Raw genomic sequence first — 16,569 nt, 5'->3', positions numbered from 1 at the left:
CACAAACATAGTGAGGCTTTCTCAAATGTAACTGCAAAGGCAGGTAAGGTGCAGAGACTCTGCACATTTGAGAAGAAAACACTGGGCACAGGAATATTACCTCATTAACAAAGTTCTCTAATAACCATGTGATACACAGAGTTATCTTGGACCTCCTATTGCAACAAGGCCTGGTTCCGATTGAAGACTATTAAGCAACATTTAAAAGACCTAGATAGACCATTGACAAGGACTAAATAACGTTGGGGTTAGAAAACAGATAAGGAGATAATGCTTTACATATCCTGCATCCCCTTAAAGGGTTGGTTCACCTTTAATGTTGTGGGTTTTTCCCCAAAAAACATTATTACATCTTACAATGCATATTAAAATGCTGCCTTTTTTTTATTATTATGCTTGCTTTTATTAATGCTGCTCCTGTGAGCTCCTCCTCTCCATCCTGACTACATGGCATGACTGACTGACCATTGAATAAGTGGCCGCAGGTCCTCATGAACGAGCACTTGGCTAGAACTCGGCTTGCTATCTGCACATGTGCAGTCCGCTTCCACTCATGGCAATAGCCGAGTTCAGCATTCTACTAGCAACCGCGGAAGAGGACTGTGCATGCATGGTTAGTCAAGCCGAGTTCTCATTCACGAGGAGCTGGGGCCACGCATCTAAGTGCCATTCCCTCCTGCAATGTAGCTGGGACGAAGAGGTAAGCCTCCACGGACAACAGCAATAAAAAGTAGCACAGTTTTTTAAAATGAAAGTCAGAATGTTAATATACAATGTAAGTTGTAAAATTAATGGATTTTTGAAAAGAAAAAAACCCCCCCATTAAAAAGGAGAACTATGAGGTGAGTGCTTTTCACTCACCTCATAGTTCTAGCCGACCTGTGACAATGAGACTGTTACAGGTCGGCTCAGTAGATCTGGAGGTGAGCGTACACATAACAGCGTTCGCTCACCTCTCGATCCTGTCACGGCTCTGTGCCGTGACAGGGGGAGGGCTGGATTCCCCCCTCCGTCGCTCCGATCCGCCAGCGCTGACTGGCGGAACGAACAGGGAGGGTGCGGGTACAGCTGGTTCTGCCTCTGCGGCGTCTCAGCTACAGCTCGCGGTATACTGAGCTTAGGGTGACGGGAGGACGCTAGTTTGTGTCATCCCGTTACCCTAAGGAGAACTATGAGGAAAAGCCTTAACCCATAGTTCTCCTTTAAAAAGGTAAACTAACCATTTAAATGAGCAACATACTCTTCACCTGTAAAGTAAAATTGAGATTTACTACTAATAATTGAATCCAGTCCCATTAAGAAGCGAGATACACTGTGACCAATACAATATACAGAGAAGTGAAATCTGTGAAACACTCACTTGGTAGATATGGAACAGCTGTTCTTCCCTCATCCCTTCGATCTCTTCGATCTTCTGCCCCTCCTATTGGCACCTTCACTGCTCGGGTCCCCGGTGAACCAGCCTTCAAGATCATTTACAGAAAGGTATGGGATTACACATCAAAGCCTTGTACACATAAGCATTACTCTATTCTTCCCTTTTATTAGCGTTTTTTTAGCCTGTGTTACTGCTCCACCAAACAGGATGAGAATGTTTAAGTGTATCAATACACAAAACTTTTTTAGTTTTGGATAGAATGGGGAAAGGTTAGAATTCCCTCTCAGGTTTTACTGCTATCTGGGACTTTGTTACAGAAATTTTCACTCTCTGTTGATAAAAAATTGACAGGGGTTGCTGCAGTGTCCCTCTCATTGCTCTGCTGGTTTTAGCCCTGGACCCCGGTCGATGGGGGCACCTGTCTGAGCGTCAACCAGATCCCCACATGGGTCTGCTCATCTATTACAGTGGGACTGTCCCCTGAGGTTACTGTCGGTACCTGAGGCCAAGTCAGGTGCTTGCCTTTACACTGTCTCCTGCCAGTTAATGTTTGTTTTGTATTGAACTGACATAACCCCTTCACGACAGCTCTTTTTCAGTTTCTGTTCCTTAATGACTGAAGCACTTTTTACATGTGATTCTTCTATGGCAGTAATATACTTTCTTACCTCCGCACCACTGGTGGGAGACACTGTCTATCGCCTATCTCATTTCCTTGATCTTCCCATCACCTTCCAATCCCTTTTGGGCAATTGCCTCTGTTAATCTTCCCCGGTGTTTCAGCATTTTTCCTGGCTTAATTACCCTTTCATGGCCTTCTGGGCGTTTCCCCTGTCATCCACCTCATTTTAGGGGCTTGTCTAATTTCACCCTTTCTTAGCCCTTCTTCCTTATTTCCCTCCTCCTCCACAAGATTCATTCCTTGGAAACCCGCCATAAACATTCCGCATCTAAATAACTGGAAGTGGAACTGGTGGCACTTTTATGAGTTTGAGAATAAGTGTAGTCATTCCTTCGAGCCACACTACCATGGCTCTAACTGACACCTACAGAGCTATCAACAAAGACAAACAATCTTCAGACTCAGTTAACGGAAGGGCAGCATCAGGGCAGACAAACAGCTATCAGTGGATGAGTCGGCGCTCCCTGGCTTAAATGAAGAAAAACAGGTGGTTAGCATCCCTCTAACTGCCGAAGACTTCCAGGCCGCTCTTGCTTCCAGGTCTGGTGGCAAGTCCCCTGGTCCTGATGGCTTCTTTCTACAAAACACTACTCTCTGAATTTTCATCTAATTTTATAGAGGCTTTTAATATTATTTCTGCAGGCAACACCTTAGCACCTGATATGGTGGAAGCCACTAGATAGGTTATCCCCAAAGATGCCTCCCCCCACCTTTTTCTCTTCCCTTTAATCCTCCTTTGCAGAGAGGAGACCTATCAGGTTTCTGAAGTTCCCTCCCTCCACTTCCAATTCCCCGGTTTATTTTATCCTGTTTGTGGTATATTTAAAATTGCTACACGGTATTAATTGGCAAGGGTCTGTGATCTGCTACACTAACCCTACAATATTGTGTAACTTGATGTACGTAATTTTTTTAATTTATTTTTCAGTTTGTTACTCTATGTTCTCTGTATCACAATCAGAGTGTATTTTCCCACATTGTATAACCTTTGTACTCTTGACTAATGGAGCTTGTTAAATTAAAACAAAATATATAAATATCTGACAGGAATTCTGATCCTTTCCCACTCTAAAGAAAAAAGATTTGGTTATAGATACACATTAAACTTATACAGATTCTGTACTTCATTAGGATTTGGCAAGAAAAACTTACTAGGTCCTCATCTTCAGAATTATCAAAAATGTTGTCCAGATCATTCAGGGAGGGAGCCAAGTCAGTGACCTGCGTTAGGCTAGCTGCTACCCCGCGGTCCTGCCGTGGGTCTGCAATTCAATGAATTAAAGTAAAAACAGATATTAAATATGTACTTATTTCCAGCTATCACCCATTTAAGTAAACACACAAAAAGCTATAATTATGGTGATTTAATCTGAAAAGTGTCTACTCTAATCCCGAATGATATAAAAATCTGTTAACAGAAAAGTACTGCACTGCCTGCAAGCTTTTGTGACAAAAAAGTAGCTGTGCTCCAAGATGTAAAATAACAAGACAAACACATTGCTTGTATTAACAGTTAACTATTACACTGAAAACTGCAGCCAATACACTACAAGTACAATAACTTTTAAACCTCTTTGCATTCTAAAATGATCTTCACACTTTATTTTAGCACATATAGGGACTTTATTTTTTTAAATACCCTGTATATATACACAGTATATTGATGTCCACCTAATCCTGAACATTTGCTCAGTTAAAAGCAGAAAGTGGCCAGCAAAAAGGTATGACACATCAGTGGCCACTGTACACAGAATTTATTGTTTTCATTTTGACATACATTTTAAAACATTTTGGACTGAACAATATGGTGTGGTGTTAATAATCATCTTTTATCGTTGCTCCTCTTATGCATTAGGTTTCATTTTTTTAAACACTTTTGGGGGGAATTCTTAAAAACTGGGGCAGACAAAATCTAAAGCAGTTGCCCATGCCAACCAATCAGCATCTCTTTTCAGTTTGTTCATTTACACTATAAAAATGAAAGACATGGGCAACTGCTCCAGAGTCTGTTTATCAATTTATCAATTATGTCCAAGACTGCACTCCAGATCTGGAAGACCGTGTGTGAGGTCAGGCAGTTGACAAGGCAGCAAGTGTCAGACGTTGGATGATCTCTGATCTGAAACACATGCACCTTCCTTTCTGTGTGTTGACTGAATACCTGATTACTTGATTTCTACTTAGGATGTAATATTCATGGTCATCAAACCTACCCTAACAAGTAAAAAACCTCTAACTATAACATTATTTAAAAGCAACACGTCAAGGAGCCCAGTTGTCTTTGGAGTACCAACCTGTCTTAGATGTGGGACTAAAAATGGACATGGCATCTTTCCCATCAGGCACTGGTACAGAGTGGTCTTCTGGCGATGCATCCTTGTCAAACTCCTCCTCCTCCCCCTAAAAGGATACAGACTTATTTCAGTAAAATGGACTTTATAAGGAAAAAAGACTTGCTTTCAAGGCAATATCAGAAAGGAAGTTTTAGACACAGTTGATTGGAGCAACATTTGCTAAAAGGCGGGGACCGGGGACATTTTTAGGAAAAATCCCATACTCACTGGAAAGCTGAGAGGACTTACTGCTTTAAAATAGATGCAAACTGATACTAGAACTTGAAATGCAACTCCATTTTATTTTATAATATAGCACAGTAATCTTTTCCGACAAGAGGTAAGACTTTTTGCTAAATCTGATACAACCCCAACATCTTCTGGAGAATCTTTTCAGTCTAGCTGACACTGGAACAAACAGGAAAATACCTTATGCTTCCTAGAAGGGTCCCGTTCTGCTCCCATCTTGCATTTCTTGCTTGTGGTAGTGAAACTGTACTTTATATCTCCATCTTCAAATGTATAAGGATCAGAGGAGTCACCAAAACCTTCACAAGGATGAAGAGGAAGCTGTTCCCCATAGTTATTCTCTGCTACAACCTGTCGCTTCTCATCCAAGACTTTGAAGCGTCTGTTGGGCTGAGACAGGAGCCTAAAAGGATAACATTTGTGGAAATTATTCCAGCCTTCTGACTGTTTATTACTGCTCCTCTGCAAAGCAGTCATCTAATTCTGTATATTAGGGAAATATATTGTTCTATGCTAGCTCAGTAATCCCCTCCAAATATCTCCTCACCTTTTAAGTGCAGTACTCTCAGATCCCACCTCCGACTTGGTCTCGTACCATTCTCCCTGGATTTCTGGTGGACGAAAGTCTTGGCTGTCTACATTTGGAATCCTGTATCCCTGCCATTTGTTCTCTGCTTGACGGTTCTGAGGGAGCCCAGCACAATACAAACTTGTTTCACTCATTTCTGCCATCATTGGCAAGCCAAGGCCAGTGGCCATTATCGTCCTGTCATCAAGTGGCTGCATTTCCAAACCATTAGGATAAAGATTTGAGACCGCCACGTCTTGATCAGGCACTTCAACCTCATGTTGTGGTGGCTGCGGACTTAGTGTCGGGGGCATGGGGGAAGCAGGTGAATGTGGGGAATCTGTAGGATGTTCTGGTAACAGCTGTTCGATTTCCCCAGCAGGGGGGCCAGTCGAGAACTGCCTATTTGTGGTTGGTGGCCCACTTGCAGGCTCTGCTACTTGGCGTTGCTGCACAGTTTGTTCCTGCGTCAAACACTCATTTTGCATGGGAGATGGGCGGTGGTGAAAAGGAGTAGTGGCTTTTTTCTGCAGTTTCTCTGCCTTCTCCTGGCGATCATTAGGTTTGTGCTTGGAAGATGCAGAAGGTTGAAGGGAAGAGTTAGTAGAGGAGGGAGTACCTCCCACACATGCCTGGGAGACCGAAGGAGGACGACTTGCACTTTGTGCACCACGCTGCTTGGCCAGCTTGTGCCTGCAGGAAGAAAAGTCAAAGCTCTTCAGTTAGCAGAAAACAGAAGTGACTTTTGGAATCTAAACAGAAAGCTTCTGGCATACCCTATACAAATAAACAGTGGGAGGCCAAGTGCCAAGCAATTACTTGCTGTATACGGGTGAGCACAAGCAAACCACTTACCATTTTATTTACCTGTGCGCCTTCACCAGACTCTTAACTGAATTTAAGCTGACCATACACCGTGCGCATTTCAGGCAGATCTTGATGAACCAACCTAAATTAGCACAGTGAGGCACCCTTTCGACCGGCATCCTTCAAATCATAAAACTGCCAGATGGAAAATTTTCAGGCAAACAGTGACGCCAGACAATTAGCTGTCGTCACTGTTCAGGTATTCTGACAAAGGCACAACAAACCGCTGTCAGAATACAAAGTGCACAGTGGGAGATTCATCCATCCACGCTATTTAGCATGAATGGAGGAATCCGTTATATTTTTTTCATTCAGCCCATAGCTGAACTAAAAAAATATAACCGTGTGTGGCCAGCTTTAGTTTAGGTTTTGCACTTATGATGGTTAGAAATGAAAAATAAGATTATAAATATATATTTTTTTCTCAGTCAGGTAAATAAGTTAAAATTCTCAATTAATATTGATGTATTTTTTTGAAGCCAAAAAGGTGGAGCTTTTTTTTTTGCTTTTACATGTGTCCAAGGTATGTTTTACTGGTCTGTTCTAAAAGGCCTGTTTACATTGTTCAGTAGCTCCAGGTAAAATGTATACCCAAATTTGAAGGACTTATTAAAAGTGACATTCTTTATCAGAAGGCTCATTCCAAGGTAGACAAATCCAGAGGTGAAGCAAGGTGTGCAGTTTTTGTAGCTATCCCGCAGTCGTTGGTCAAGTATTCATTTGTTTAAAAAAATTGAAAATAGAAGTCACACACAGTAAGGCCTCATTCACACTGCTAAGAGCCGGCCCGTACAGATCCGTGTGGCGTGCATGGCCATATCAGGCCGCTTCCGGGAAGGACAGGTGCTGCGTGTGATTGTAAGCAGCAGCCTGTTCTTCCCTATGGCAGTACGCAGCCGTACGCTCACCCAAACTGCACATCCATGCAGGTGTCTGTGCTCAGACACAGACAGGATCCATCCTGTCTGCGTCCAAGTACGGACACTCGCACCCAAACGTATGTGCAGCTCGGGTGAGCATAGGGCTGCATACTACCATAGAGAAGATCAGGCTGCTGCATACAATCACACGCAGCACCTGTCCTACCGGGGAGCGGCCCAATACGGCTGTGCACACTGCACGGATCTGTACAGGCCGGCTCTTAGCAGTGTGAATGAGGCCTAAAACAGACAGACATTACTTTAAAAGCTTATTAAAAAAAATAATAATATATATAAATTAGACCCAAAACCAATATAGTTTAAATTTATGGTTTACCAATGTATAGGGATCTATTCACAACTTTGTGTGCATTACCACATGTTGCGTTAAGGAAGGCTATTTAATTTGAATGGACACTTAAGAGACAACACATTACTATTTTTGTCAATGTAACGCAGCAAAACACAAAGATTCACATCTGTACCTTGTACTGTGCTATAGCATATTACAGTGCCATATCACAGTGCCGTGCTTCTTGCAGGATTTTTTTTTTTCTCCTATGTACACTATAAGTCACGTGCCACCGCTATGTGACTCCTGTGCACATTCACAGGAGTTACAACCAGAATGCTCATACCATGGCCAAAGAGGAGCATCGCAGGACCGTAAAAAAGCTGTGGGATGATGGCAGCATTGGGCAGAGCGGCAACTAGAGCCTTGGCCTGTCATCACTGGAGGCAGACACACTGAGATAATGTGTGCCATGATGTGCAAGAATGCTGCGCATGTGAACCAATGAGAAGTTGATCAACCAAAACATAAATCGCACAACCTCATGTGATCAATGAGAAAAAAAGGGCCAAGAAGGAACAGGTCTCAAGACAGAACCTGCCAGTGTCTGTGGCAGTATAAAGACATCATTATCTGAATCGATGCGTCTCTCAATGGATGAGAAAGGAAATACATTTCAAGGCTATTTACATTGTTAGCCAAACCATCCTATTTATGCTGGAGATTATTTTATATGTAATGTGTAATAAGTCAAGTAAAACCGGAGATTTTATGAATCTAGACTTTTTAAAACACTAGTACCTGCTAACTGAAGTGTCCTATCCGGACATAAAAGTATGCACTGCTGCAGAACAAAACAATACGTATTACATGTACATTTGTTTAAGATGATGAAATAAATGTAAATATGTAATATGAAGAAAGGTGAAATACTGAACAAACACTCCAAAGCATAGTAACCAATGTAGTGTCTGAACATAAAGAATCATAAACACAGTCCTTACCTGGAGCATAAACAGCTAACCCTCTGGGTAGAATCCACAAAATCCCAACATGTTCTACTCACTGATACCTCTTCTTCCTGCGTGATGGCACCAGATACCCTTTAGATGGGGCAAAAGAGAGAAACTTTAAATTTCCTTGAGAACAAGAACACTTGTAGGTTACAAATGACACTTCCAGAAAAACATTGTGCTCATTAGAGAGTCGACCAACTTTACTTTAAGTTCTATGTAAATGTCTGCAACCAGATTTTACAGAGCTACTCACATGTAGGGCGAGTTGGTATGCAAGTGTAACCTGTCTCTCTGAGGGCTTGTTCACACTGAATGCTGTGTGCTCCAGAGCGGTATATGTGAATTCAATGCACCGCCACACCCTCTCCCGCCCCAGAACGTATGAGGAAGTTTTGTGAGCGATTGCAGTGCATTCCAGCAGCTACCGCTCTGGAACGCACCGCATTCGGTGTGAACAAGCCCTGATGTATCACCAGTTTAATTCAAATATCGAAGGCTAATGGCTGTGAGGAACAAATGCCACTGAACCTCATTTCAGCCATTCTGTATCTGAGACAGCAAGGAGCCTAAAGTAGGAGTGGCTGCGAATAGATACTTAGATTACAAAAATGTTAAGTAGAAAGTGACCCCAGATTTCTAGATTGACTAGCGTGAGAGTCTCACACAATACAACAATGCCTAGATGATAAATTGAAGAGGTAGGCTGTGCTGCCAGTAAAATCTTAAGGTTTCATTTTCACTTATGGCTACTTTTTAAATATAAATCAAAACTGAAACAGACATACCTGGATGGGTTTCTGTTCAAGATGCATTCCCTCCATGCTCTCTGTGTCATGTGACTTCGCAGCTTCAAATAGCTCCTTCCTGCACGCTTTGGACTGTGCCCTGTATTGCTGGCAATGTCCGCTGTTGCTTGGTTGCTCCCATTTGCCGACAGTGGCCTAAATTCCCCTGGAAAGAATTAAACATTGATATGCTATTGCTATGCAGGACATATAAAAGATTAACATGCTTTTCAATTGTGCGGCACAATGAAACCGTGTACAAATCTGCCCTTCCGTTTAAATGACTGCACATCTATACCATTGCTTTCGCAAAGAAAAATATTCACCATAAGTATCTGAATTTCTCAGAAATAGCCAGCAGAGGGAACCCAAGAACATGAGAAAGTTTACATTCCCTGGTTCTACAGCAAATAAAACTGTATTTTCAGCTGGAAAATCACTTTGTCTCTAGAGCAACAAGGAAACAAGACACAGCTTTGAATGAAAATGTTGTAGAGTATTAAATATTCTTGACTGCTGTCAGAAACGATGACAACGAGTTGCATTTTTACACTACACAGATAATTTACAAGAATATACAAAAGTGTACATTAAGAGAACCAAGTATCAGTTCATTAAAATCACGACTTCTTAAATCTGGTATGAAATCCCAGATGTGAAAATGAAAGAACAACCTGTGTAACATCTTGCTGAACTTAGAGCACATCTAATCCCTGAAACAACAATGTAATATCGCAGCTAGTAAACATATGAAGAACACATCCTACGCTTATTTACTGCACTGCATCAATGAAGGGAGCCATGGGTGTCACTCATGCTGGACTGGAGTGGGGAGATCAGTAGTTTCCAGAAGGAAGATAACATGGTTTGTGCTTTGGGTTCAGCTCACAGAAATTGACAAGGATACTGTTCTGGCAAGATTAACAGTCATTCTCTGTATTTGCTGAAAATATTCTTAGCCTGAAAAAAGAAAACCAATGCAGCCACCACATCTTAGGACTGGTACGCTGCATTTTTTTATTATGTTCTTTGGTTTAAAAATACTTAATAAAACAAATTTAAATGTAATCTTTAAGAGAAGTGAGGATAATGAGATGGGTGCTCATTGGTTTCTGTTGGGTTATGGATCAGCAATATTGCACCTGTTTTATATACTGTAAAAGGTCAAAGGCATGTAACACTTTCCACATAATCACACTTACCAGGTACAGTCTGATCTGGTGAAGTGGGCGGAGTTAGTGGCATTCTGCATGGGCTGGGGTCTTTAGTAGCAGCGGTGTTTTGCTGTATACTTGCGGTATTATGCGCAGAGACTCCAGTGCTGGGTGGAACAGGCAGATCACTTTGCGCAATAAGAACAAACGCAGAGGGGTACACCATCCGAACACCACCTAAGAAAAAAAAAGTTTTTTTTCCCACATTCATTTTTCAATCAGACTTTTTTTTTAATCAATGCTGGTTTAAAACTGCTGTTCCTTTACACTGCGTTGCTTCTTGCATTAACTCATCCCATTCATTTTAAATGGGCTACCAACGCAAAGGAACGAAACAAAAAACAGACATGCCACAGTTTTCTAGAGCTCATGTTAAAACACATTGAAACATCAAAAGATGCAGATTGCAGCACACCACAATGCACAGTAACACACCAAAAAGTGTGCATTTTTTGGTTCGTTCCTGTGCACTGGCAGCCCATTTAAATTGAATGCGCTGCCTCAATGCAATACACAGGACAGTACTTCAAAGCTGCATTGTCTTAGTGTGTTGGGGGTGTCATTCAAAATGAATGACATTGCAATGCTAACGCACAGAATATGTGAACGCACACATTGCCGCAAAACACCGTAACCCAAGAGATGTGTTCCAGCCTTAGAAGAGGTCAATTTCTGTACTGAAAATATCCTCCAACACAAGCAGACATTTTACAAAAAAAAAAAACAACAACTTAGTTGTGGCTTTGAGCATACTATAGTGCATTCTGATGCATCTGTGCATTTTAACATTGAGCTCCAACAACAAACTATAAAATGCATGCTACAAAGTTAATCGGCATGCATTTTCAAAATACTGAAGTGTGAGTAATAGCTTTAAAAAATCATGCCCCCCCCATCCTACTACTCTTTTACTTAATGTTTTTAACGTTTAGACTCACTTGTGTGCAAGCATTTATACTAAGAAGTTCCATGCTCTAGTATACAAGTTATACTCTGTAGGATTAGATCACTGAGGTAAAACCATACAACAAAACCTTCAGCTCTTGTATCTACATTCGTGGTGTCAACAATAGCTCCTTACCTATGATTACTTCCACTGCTGCAGGAAAGTCATCATCATAAAGCATTTCCTGATCTTCCTGTTGTTCTTTTCTGGCAGACAACACAGTAGGGTAAAAAGGTCGCCATTCCTCCAGCAGTTTGCGCGTGGTGGGGTCAGAGGTTTTATAAGCATGCCCAGTAAGGGTACCACTCAACCCATAAGGGCTCAGGATCACTAATGAAAATAAAATAAGATTTTATAAGTTATTTTCTATGTATGCACAATACATTCAACCATCTCTTGGCTGGAAAGACAATGCTACCATTCTGTTTTATGTGGACTTTAACAGAAAGTTACAGGTTTCCAAGATGCTGGTGGGACATCCATCCTACCACCCACACAGAAAAAAGGCATCAATGCTGCTTGACCTGAGCTAGGTCCTCTAGCATAAGGACCAACAGAGGATACAATGTTTTCACCAGTCCACTTAAAACTGAATTATTTATTTGATCTAGAGCTCTCCTTTAAGAACTGACATGGTTGTCTTTCATTCTAGACCACAATATAGAAACAGATGACTTCACACAATGATCCTGTGGTTTAGAGTGACAAGATCTCTGTTGGGCTCACCTTGGCATGGCGTGTGGGAGGTCTGAGCCAGATGGAGATGATGTTGGTTGATGAGATACGCTGGCTGGTGCTGAGCAATCTCCACACTTGTGCAAACACTGCTTTCTCCATGGAGAAAAAAGGTAAAGGAGCAGGAGAGGTTCTCGCTGAGGACAAAGAGGCAAGGCCCATAGTTATTAAAAAAACTCACTACTGCATAGTACCTGTGCTCTACTCATCTTAGGTGGTTCTATTGTTTAATCACCTGATGTGTAGGAAGAAATGAATAGCACATAAGACAGCTGTCTGGGGAAATAATGATACATTCCGCAAGAGTCACACACAAAGAGTCAGACAAATCAGAAATATAATCTTTGTAGAACACAATATTCACATATTTAAAAAAAACAACAAGGCACAGAGGCTTTGGACTGCTTTTTTATAGTACTGTATTCGTGTATCTCTATGCATACTGAACAGAGAAAAGGGAGGCTATGAATAATGCTGACACAGTAGGCTGTCCAGATGTCTTGTGTATTTTCACCAACGTATTGTTTATTGTCCCTATACTAGAATTATATCATCTCTCCGTATCAAATGAAATCCTAAAATGATTTTCAGCTTGAACAGCCTAAAGACAAAAGTGGGCTTGTCTGGTTACATGTCCTCGAAGGTGTTTTATATAGCCCCAGGGAGATCTCGCTATTCCAGCAAGGGCACGTGAACAGACATACTGTAGTTGGGGGTTAGATTGGCTGGAATAATCAGAATCATTCTCTGCATGCAGGGAGATAGATGGGAGGGGGATGCTGTCCTAATGACATCATGCCAGGAACTTGTCGACTTAAACCAGGTTGCCATAGCAACAGCTAATGTCTCCATGTCAGCCTATGCATAATTACAACACTGAGGAGGAAAACACACATGTATGCGCACTGATACACACAAAGTAGCAGACTGCAAAATGAGAATATACTCCTATTCTTACACCAATCAGAAGACAGAAAGGAGAGAGGGAGGGAAATGTACATGTTACTTAAAATGTATGGAGCTCCACACAACTCTGCATTGCACAGGTCAAAAAGACAAACGCTACATGCACCACTGAACAGAGTGCCGCTTGGAGTATCTCTATCACAGCAACTCTTCATACTAATATACAAGGGGAGGTGGTGGCACATAATGTTAACAAGTGTTCACCCCTTCACGACCAATACACTTCACACCTGTGACATTCATGATCTACATACATTTTACATGTCAAGGTTTGCAGGAGAAATCTAGCCCGTCAGTGGACAAACTTAAATCTAGAGATTTCAGTCTACCTGATGAATGAACGCAGCAAGCAGAGAGGAAAAAAAGGTCATATTTTGTCACATAAATAAAGAAACTTTAGATTTGTATTTTTTTCTACAGCAAGATCTAACATGAGAATTATTATGATTGCTCTTTATTAAGCACAACATTTTTACTACACTGAAGGAGATAGAACATGAAGCACAAGCTCTAGCGTCAAGAGCCACGACTTGTGTGCTTCTTGGGAACCTTTGCAGAGTAGTCTAACAGCAAATACTGACAGAACGCATAACATACTTCTTCCACATGGGCAACCTTACAGGGAACGTTCTCCTGGAAGCCTGCTATTTACCTTTTCGACACGTGTTTTTCCTCCCTCTCGCAAGGCTTCACAAACCACTTTCCAATTCGCACAAAACCTTTATCCAGCAAACATCTAGAAAGGATAAAGTATGGAAACATTTATATTTCGTGAAAAAACTCTATCAGAGCAATGTTACTAGTTCCAATCAATTCCCAACCCAAACTTAATAGGCGGCCCTTTTTCAGAGCATTCAAATCGAAAAGATAATGGGGGAATTTATCAAAACTAGAGCAGGCAGAATCTGGAGCAGTTGCCTATAGTAACCAATCAGCTTGTCTCCCCAGTTTGTTCAGTTAAGCTTTGAAAATGAAAGATAGAAGCTGATTGGTTGCCATGGGCGACTATTCCAGATTCTGTCTGCTCCAGTGTTGAAAAATTCCCCTCAATTACTTTACTGAAAGCTTTTTTTTTTTGTTATGCCACTCCAGGGCCATGTCCTGGTGGCTATAATACAACTTCTATAAATTGGGGAGAGAGGAGGAAGTGGAGAAACTTCTGCATACCCTTTCAGTGGCTGCCGTTAACCCCCAGCTGCACTAGAAAATCAGCGATGTAGCGGGTAGCCGGCGCCACTCATGGGAGGATTTCTATAATAATCAGCAGCCACCAGGACATGGGACAACCCTCACTGGTGGCACGGTATGTCCCTGGGACTGCATTATAAAGAAAATTACTAAACTTCAGCTTGTGGTTTAATGGCTTGTTCACATCTATGCATTGTGAAAATGCATGCATTACTGCAACATGTGGAAAAACAACATGCACATGTTGCAGTCATTTATTTTCAATGGCACCCCATCACACTTAGGAAACGCACCTGCAACGCATCAACAAACGGTAATGCATTACCGCATGTTGCAGTATGCTACTTCTACCAAAAATGGTGCAAGTCCTATTTTCAGTTAGTTGTGGTGTGTTGGCAGCCCATCTGTGGCATGAGTGCATTCACACCTTGGGTTAAATGCACAGCAATGGATAGGCTTGGTGTAAATGGGCCCTGAGGACAGTGAAGGCAAGTGAGGGCATTACAGCATGAAGTACAGAAACAAAAGAGCAATGTTTATAAAGCCGGTCTTTTAGGAAAAATATAACTACGTTTTTCAGGTGAATCACAGATAAATGAGGATTGTGATTTTCTTACATTCTGATTCACAGAAAAAGTGCAAGTTCATGGAATTGTGAAAAAAAAAAAATGAGTGGGATCACTGATGTACGAGGTGGAGGCCCCTAATGCAGTATCTAGAATATGACATGAGGAATGACCGTTATTATAAATATCATTATTTATAATAGTCATTAGAGTGTGGTAAGAAGGGTGACGCCTAACAAGTGACAAAAGTGTATGATGAGAAGTCAACCCCTAATAAGGACACTAGTGGGTAACATGTGGTGAATCCCTCAATGATGGGAGTATGATGTAGGGGGGCGGGGGGTGAAATTAAGGTCACAACAGTGCAATACATAAAAGGTAAAGCTGCCCAAAATTAAGCTGCAACTGTGTTTATTGTAAGCTCACATCAACTGTCAGGCCAGCAGAGCCTTTGTGCATAAAGGAAAGACTTCATGCATTAGCAATTACAGGAAAAGAAAATGCACGGCAAGCAAATAGAGAAGCTGCAGCTGCTGGCTGCCTTATGAAAATGCTGGTCATCTGGCAGCCACAGTTACAGTGCCTTGTAAAAGTATTCTCCTTCAATTGCATTACAATGTGTAACGGAAATTTATTTTTTGGGGGGTTGTACCATGTGATGTACACAACATGCCTTCCACTTTGTAGGTGCAAAATAACTTTTGTGGCAGCAGAAATGGTAATTAAAGATAAACCAGAAAAAAAATGCATCCACTGATATCTACTCCAGGTCAGAACCCCTGATCTGTATGCTGTGCATGTTCCAAGTCAGTAACTTACAATACTGAAGCCACTAGGTCAGCATGAAAGCCAGAAAAATAGCATTTTCAGAATATATGAATGACAGCATCCATGTTTCTCTCATGACAGGTTTTATTGAATCAGAAGGAATGGCTTGTACCTCGTCCCAATCCATGAAATGTGACCAACTGTTGAGGTTTTAACTATCAATTCAAAATTTTGATGTGAGCTTTACAATAAAACAGCAGAAGACTGTGTGGGTTCTTCTGCATATTGCTGTGGGGGAGTCAAGACCCAAGACAAGTGTCTGCCACTTTTGCACTGCAGGTATGCCTTTGCATAGGGGACAGAGTACCTTTATCCTTGCCATATATGACGTGAAAAACATGGCTCATACGAAGGATTCTATAATGTGAGAGACATGGTCCACAGTGAAGGTCACTAGGGTGTAAGACACGTGACCCATAGTGAGGGGTTACAAATTTATAAGATGTAGATCCTACTGAGATCAATGGTAACAGCTACCGCACACCTCAGCAACATCACCTGCTGCTAAACAGCCAGAGTTTGAAAACAGTCGCCCTTCGAATGATAAGTGGCTGGTATACTGAAAATCAAATGCCGTGCGTCATTACACAAGATCAGTTTCAGGTCTGTTCTTACTAACCACACAGTGTGTGCGTGTGTGCGTATAAAAAGTATTATTAGTATAAAACTAATAATGTGGCGATGGATCCAAAAAGTTACCAAGCTTTTGTAAGCTTGTAAGAAAAGTTATATGTTCTCCTATATAATAAGCCTAATCAACATGTAAAGTTCTATACTAAACAGTCTTGGGGCCTATTCACACCAGTGGTCACCCTGATCTGTATCAGTGGCGTATGTTCTGGAAGGGCGATGTGCAGTTTCCTTTTTTTATTAGGAAAAAAGAAAATAGCACTGCGCTTCAAACTCAAAAATTATATTCCTAAAATGTGAAAAAAATAGTACAAACTGTGAAATTGTCACAAAGGGATACACAATTTTGTGTCATACACAACACCTGTTCCTTTTTTTATTGAAATGTCACTAAATGACACTAAAT

General features: G+C 41.4%; 1 protein-coding gene across 1 annotated transcript in view; it reads right to left on the bottom strand.

Annotated features, from left to right (window-relative positions):
- MED13L (mediator complex subunit 13 like) overlaps positions 1 to 16,569 on the bottom strand; it is a 129,510-nt gene that overhangs the window by 29,157 nt on the left and 83,784 nt on the right. Inside the window, exons 4-14 of the mRNA XM_018564846.1 lie at positions 13,604 to 13,687; positions 11,977 to 12,122; positions 11,386 to 11,580; positions 10,293 to 10,481; positions 9,091 to 9,256; positions 8,294 to 8,392; positions 5,190 to 5,903; positions 4,823 to 5,045; positions 4,355 to 4,460; positions 3,213 to 3,322; positions 1,361 to 1,463 (exon numbers count right to left, since the gene is read on the bottom strand). Of these exons, the coding sequence (XP_018420348.1) occupies positions 1,361 to 1,463; positions 3,213 to 3,322; positions 4,355 to 4,460; positions 4,823 to 5,045; positions 5,190 to 5,903; positions 8,294 to 8,392; positions 9,091 to 9,256; positions 10,293 to 10,481; positions 11,386 to 11,580; positions 11,977 to 12,122; positions 13,604 to 13,687 (2,135 nt within the window). The remainder of the gene's footprint in view (positions 1 to 1,360; positions 1,464 to 3,212; positions 3,323 to 4,354; positions 4,461 to 4,822; positions 5,046 to 5,189; positions 5,904 to 8,293; positions 8,393 to 9,090; positions 9,257 to 10,292; positions 10,482 to 11,385; positions 11,581 to 11,976; positions 12,123 to 13,603; positions 13,688 to 16,569) is intronic.

This window comes from Nanorana parkeri, unplaced genomic scaffold, assembly GCF_000935625.1.
Source record: "Nanorana parkeri isolate BGI_ZX_2015 unplaced genomic scaffold, ASM93562v1 scaffold788, whole genome shotgun sequence".
NCBI lineage: Eukaryota > Metazoa > Chordata > Amphibia > Anura > Dicroglossidae > Nanorana > Nanorana parkeri.
The sequence above is the reverse complement of the archived record's forward strand: the minus strand, read 5'-3'. Positions and strand labels throughout refer to the sequence as shown.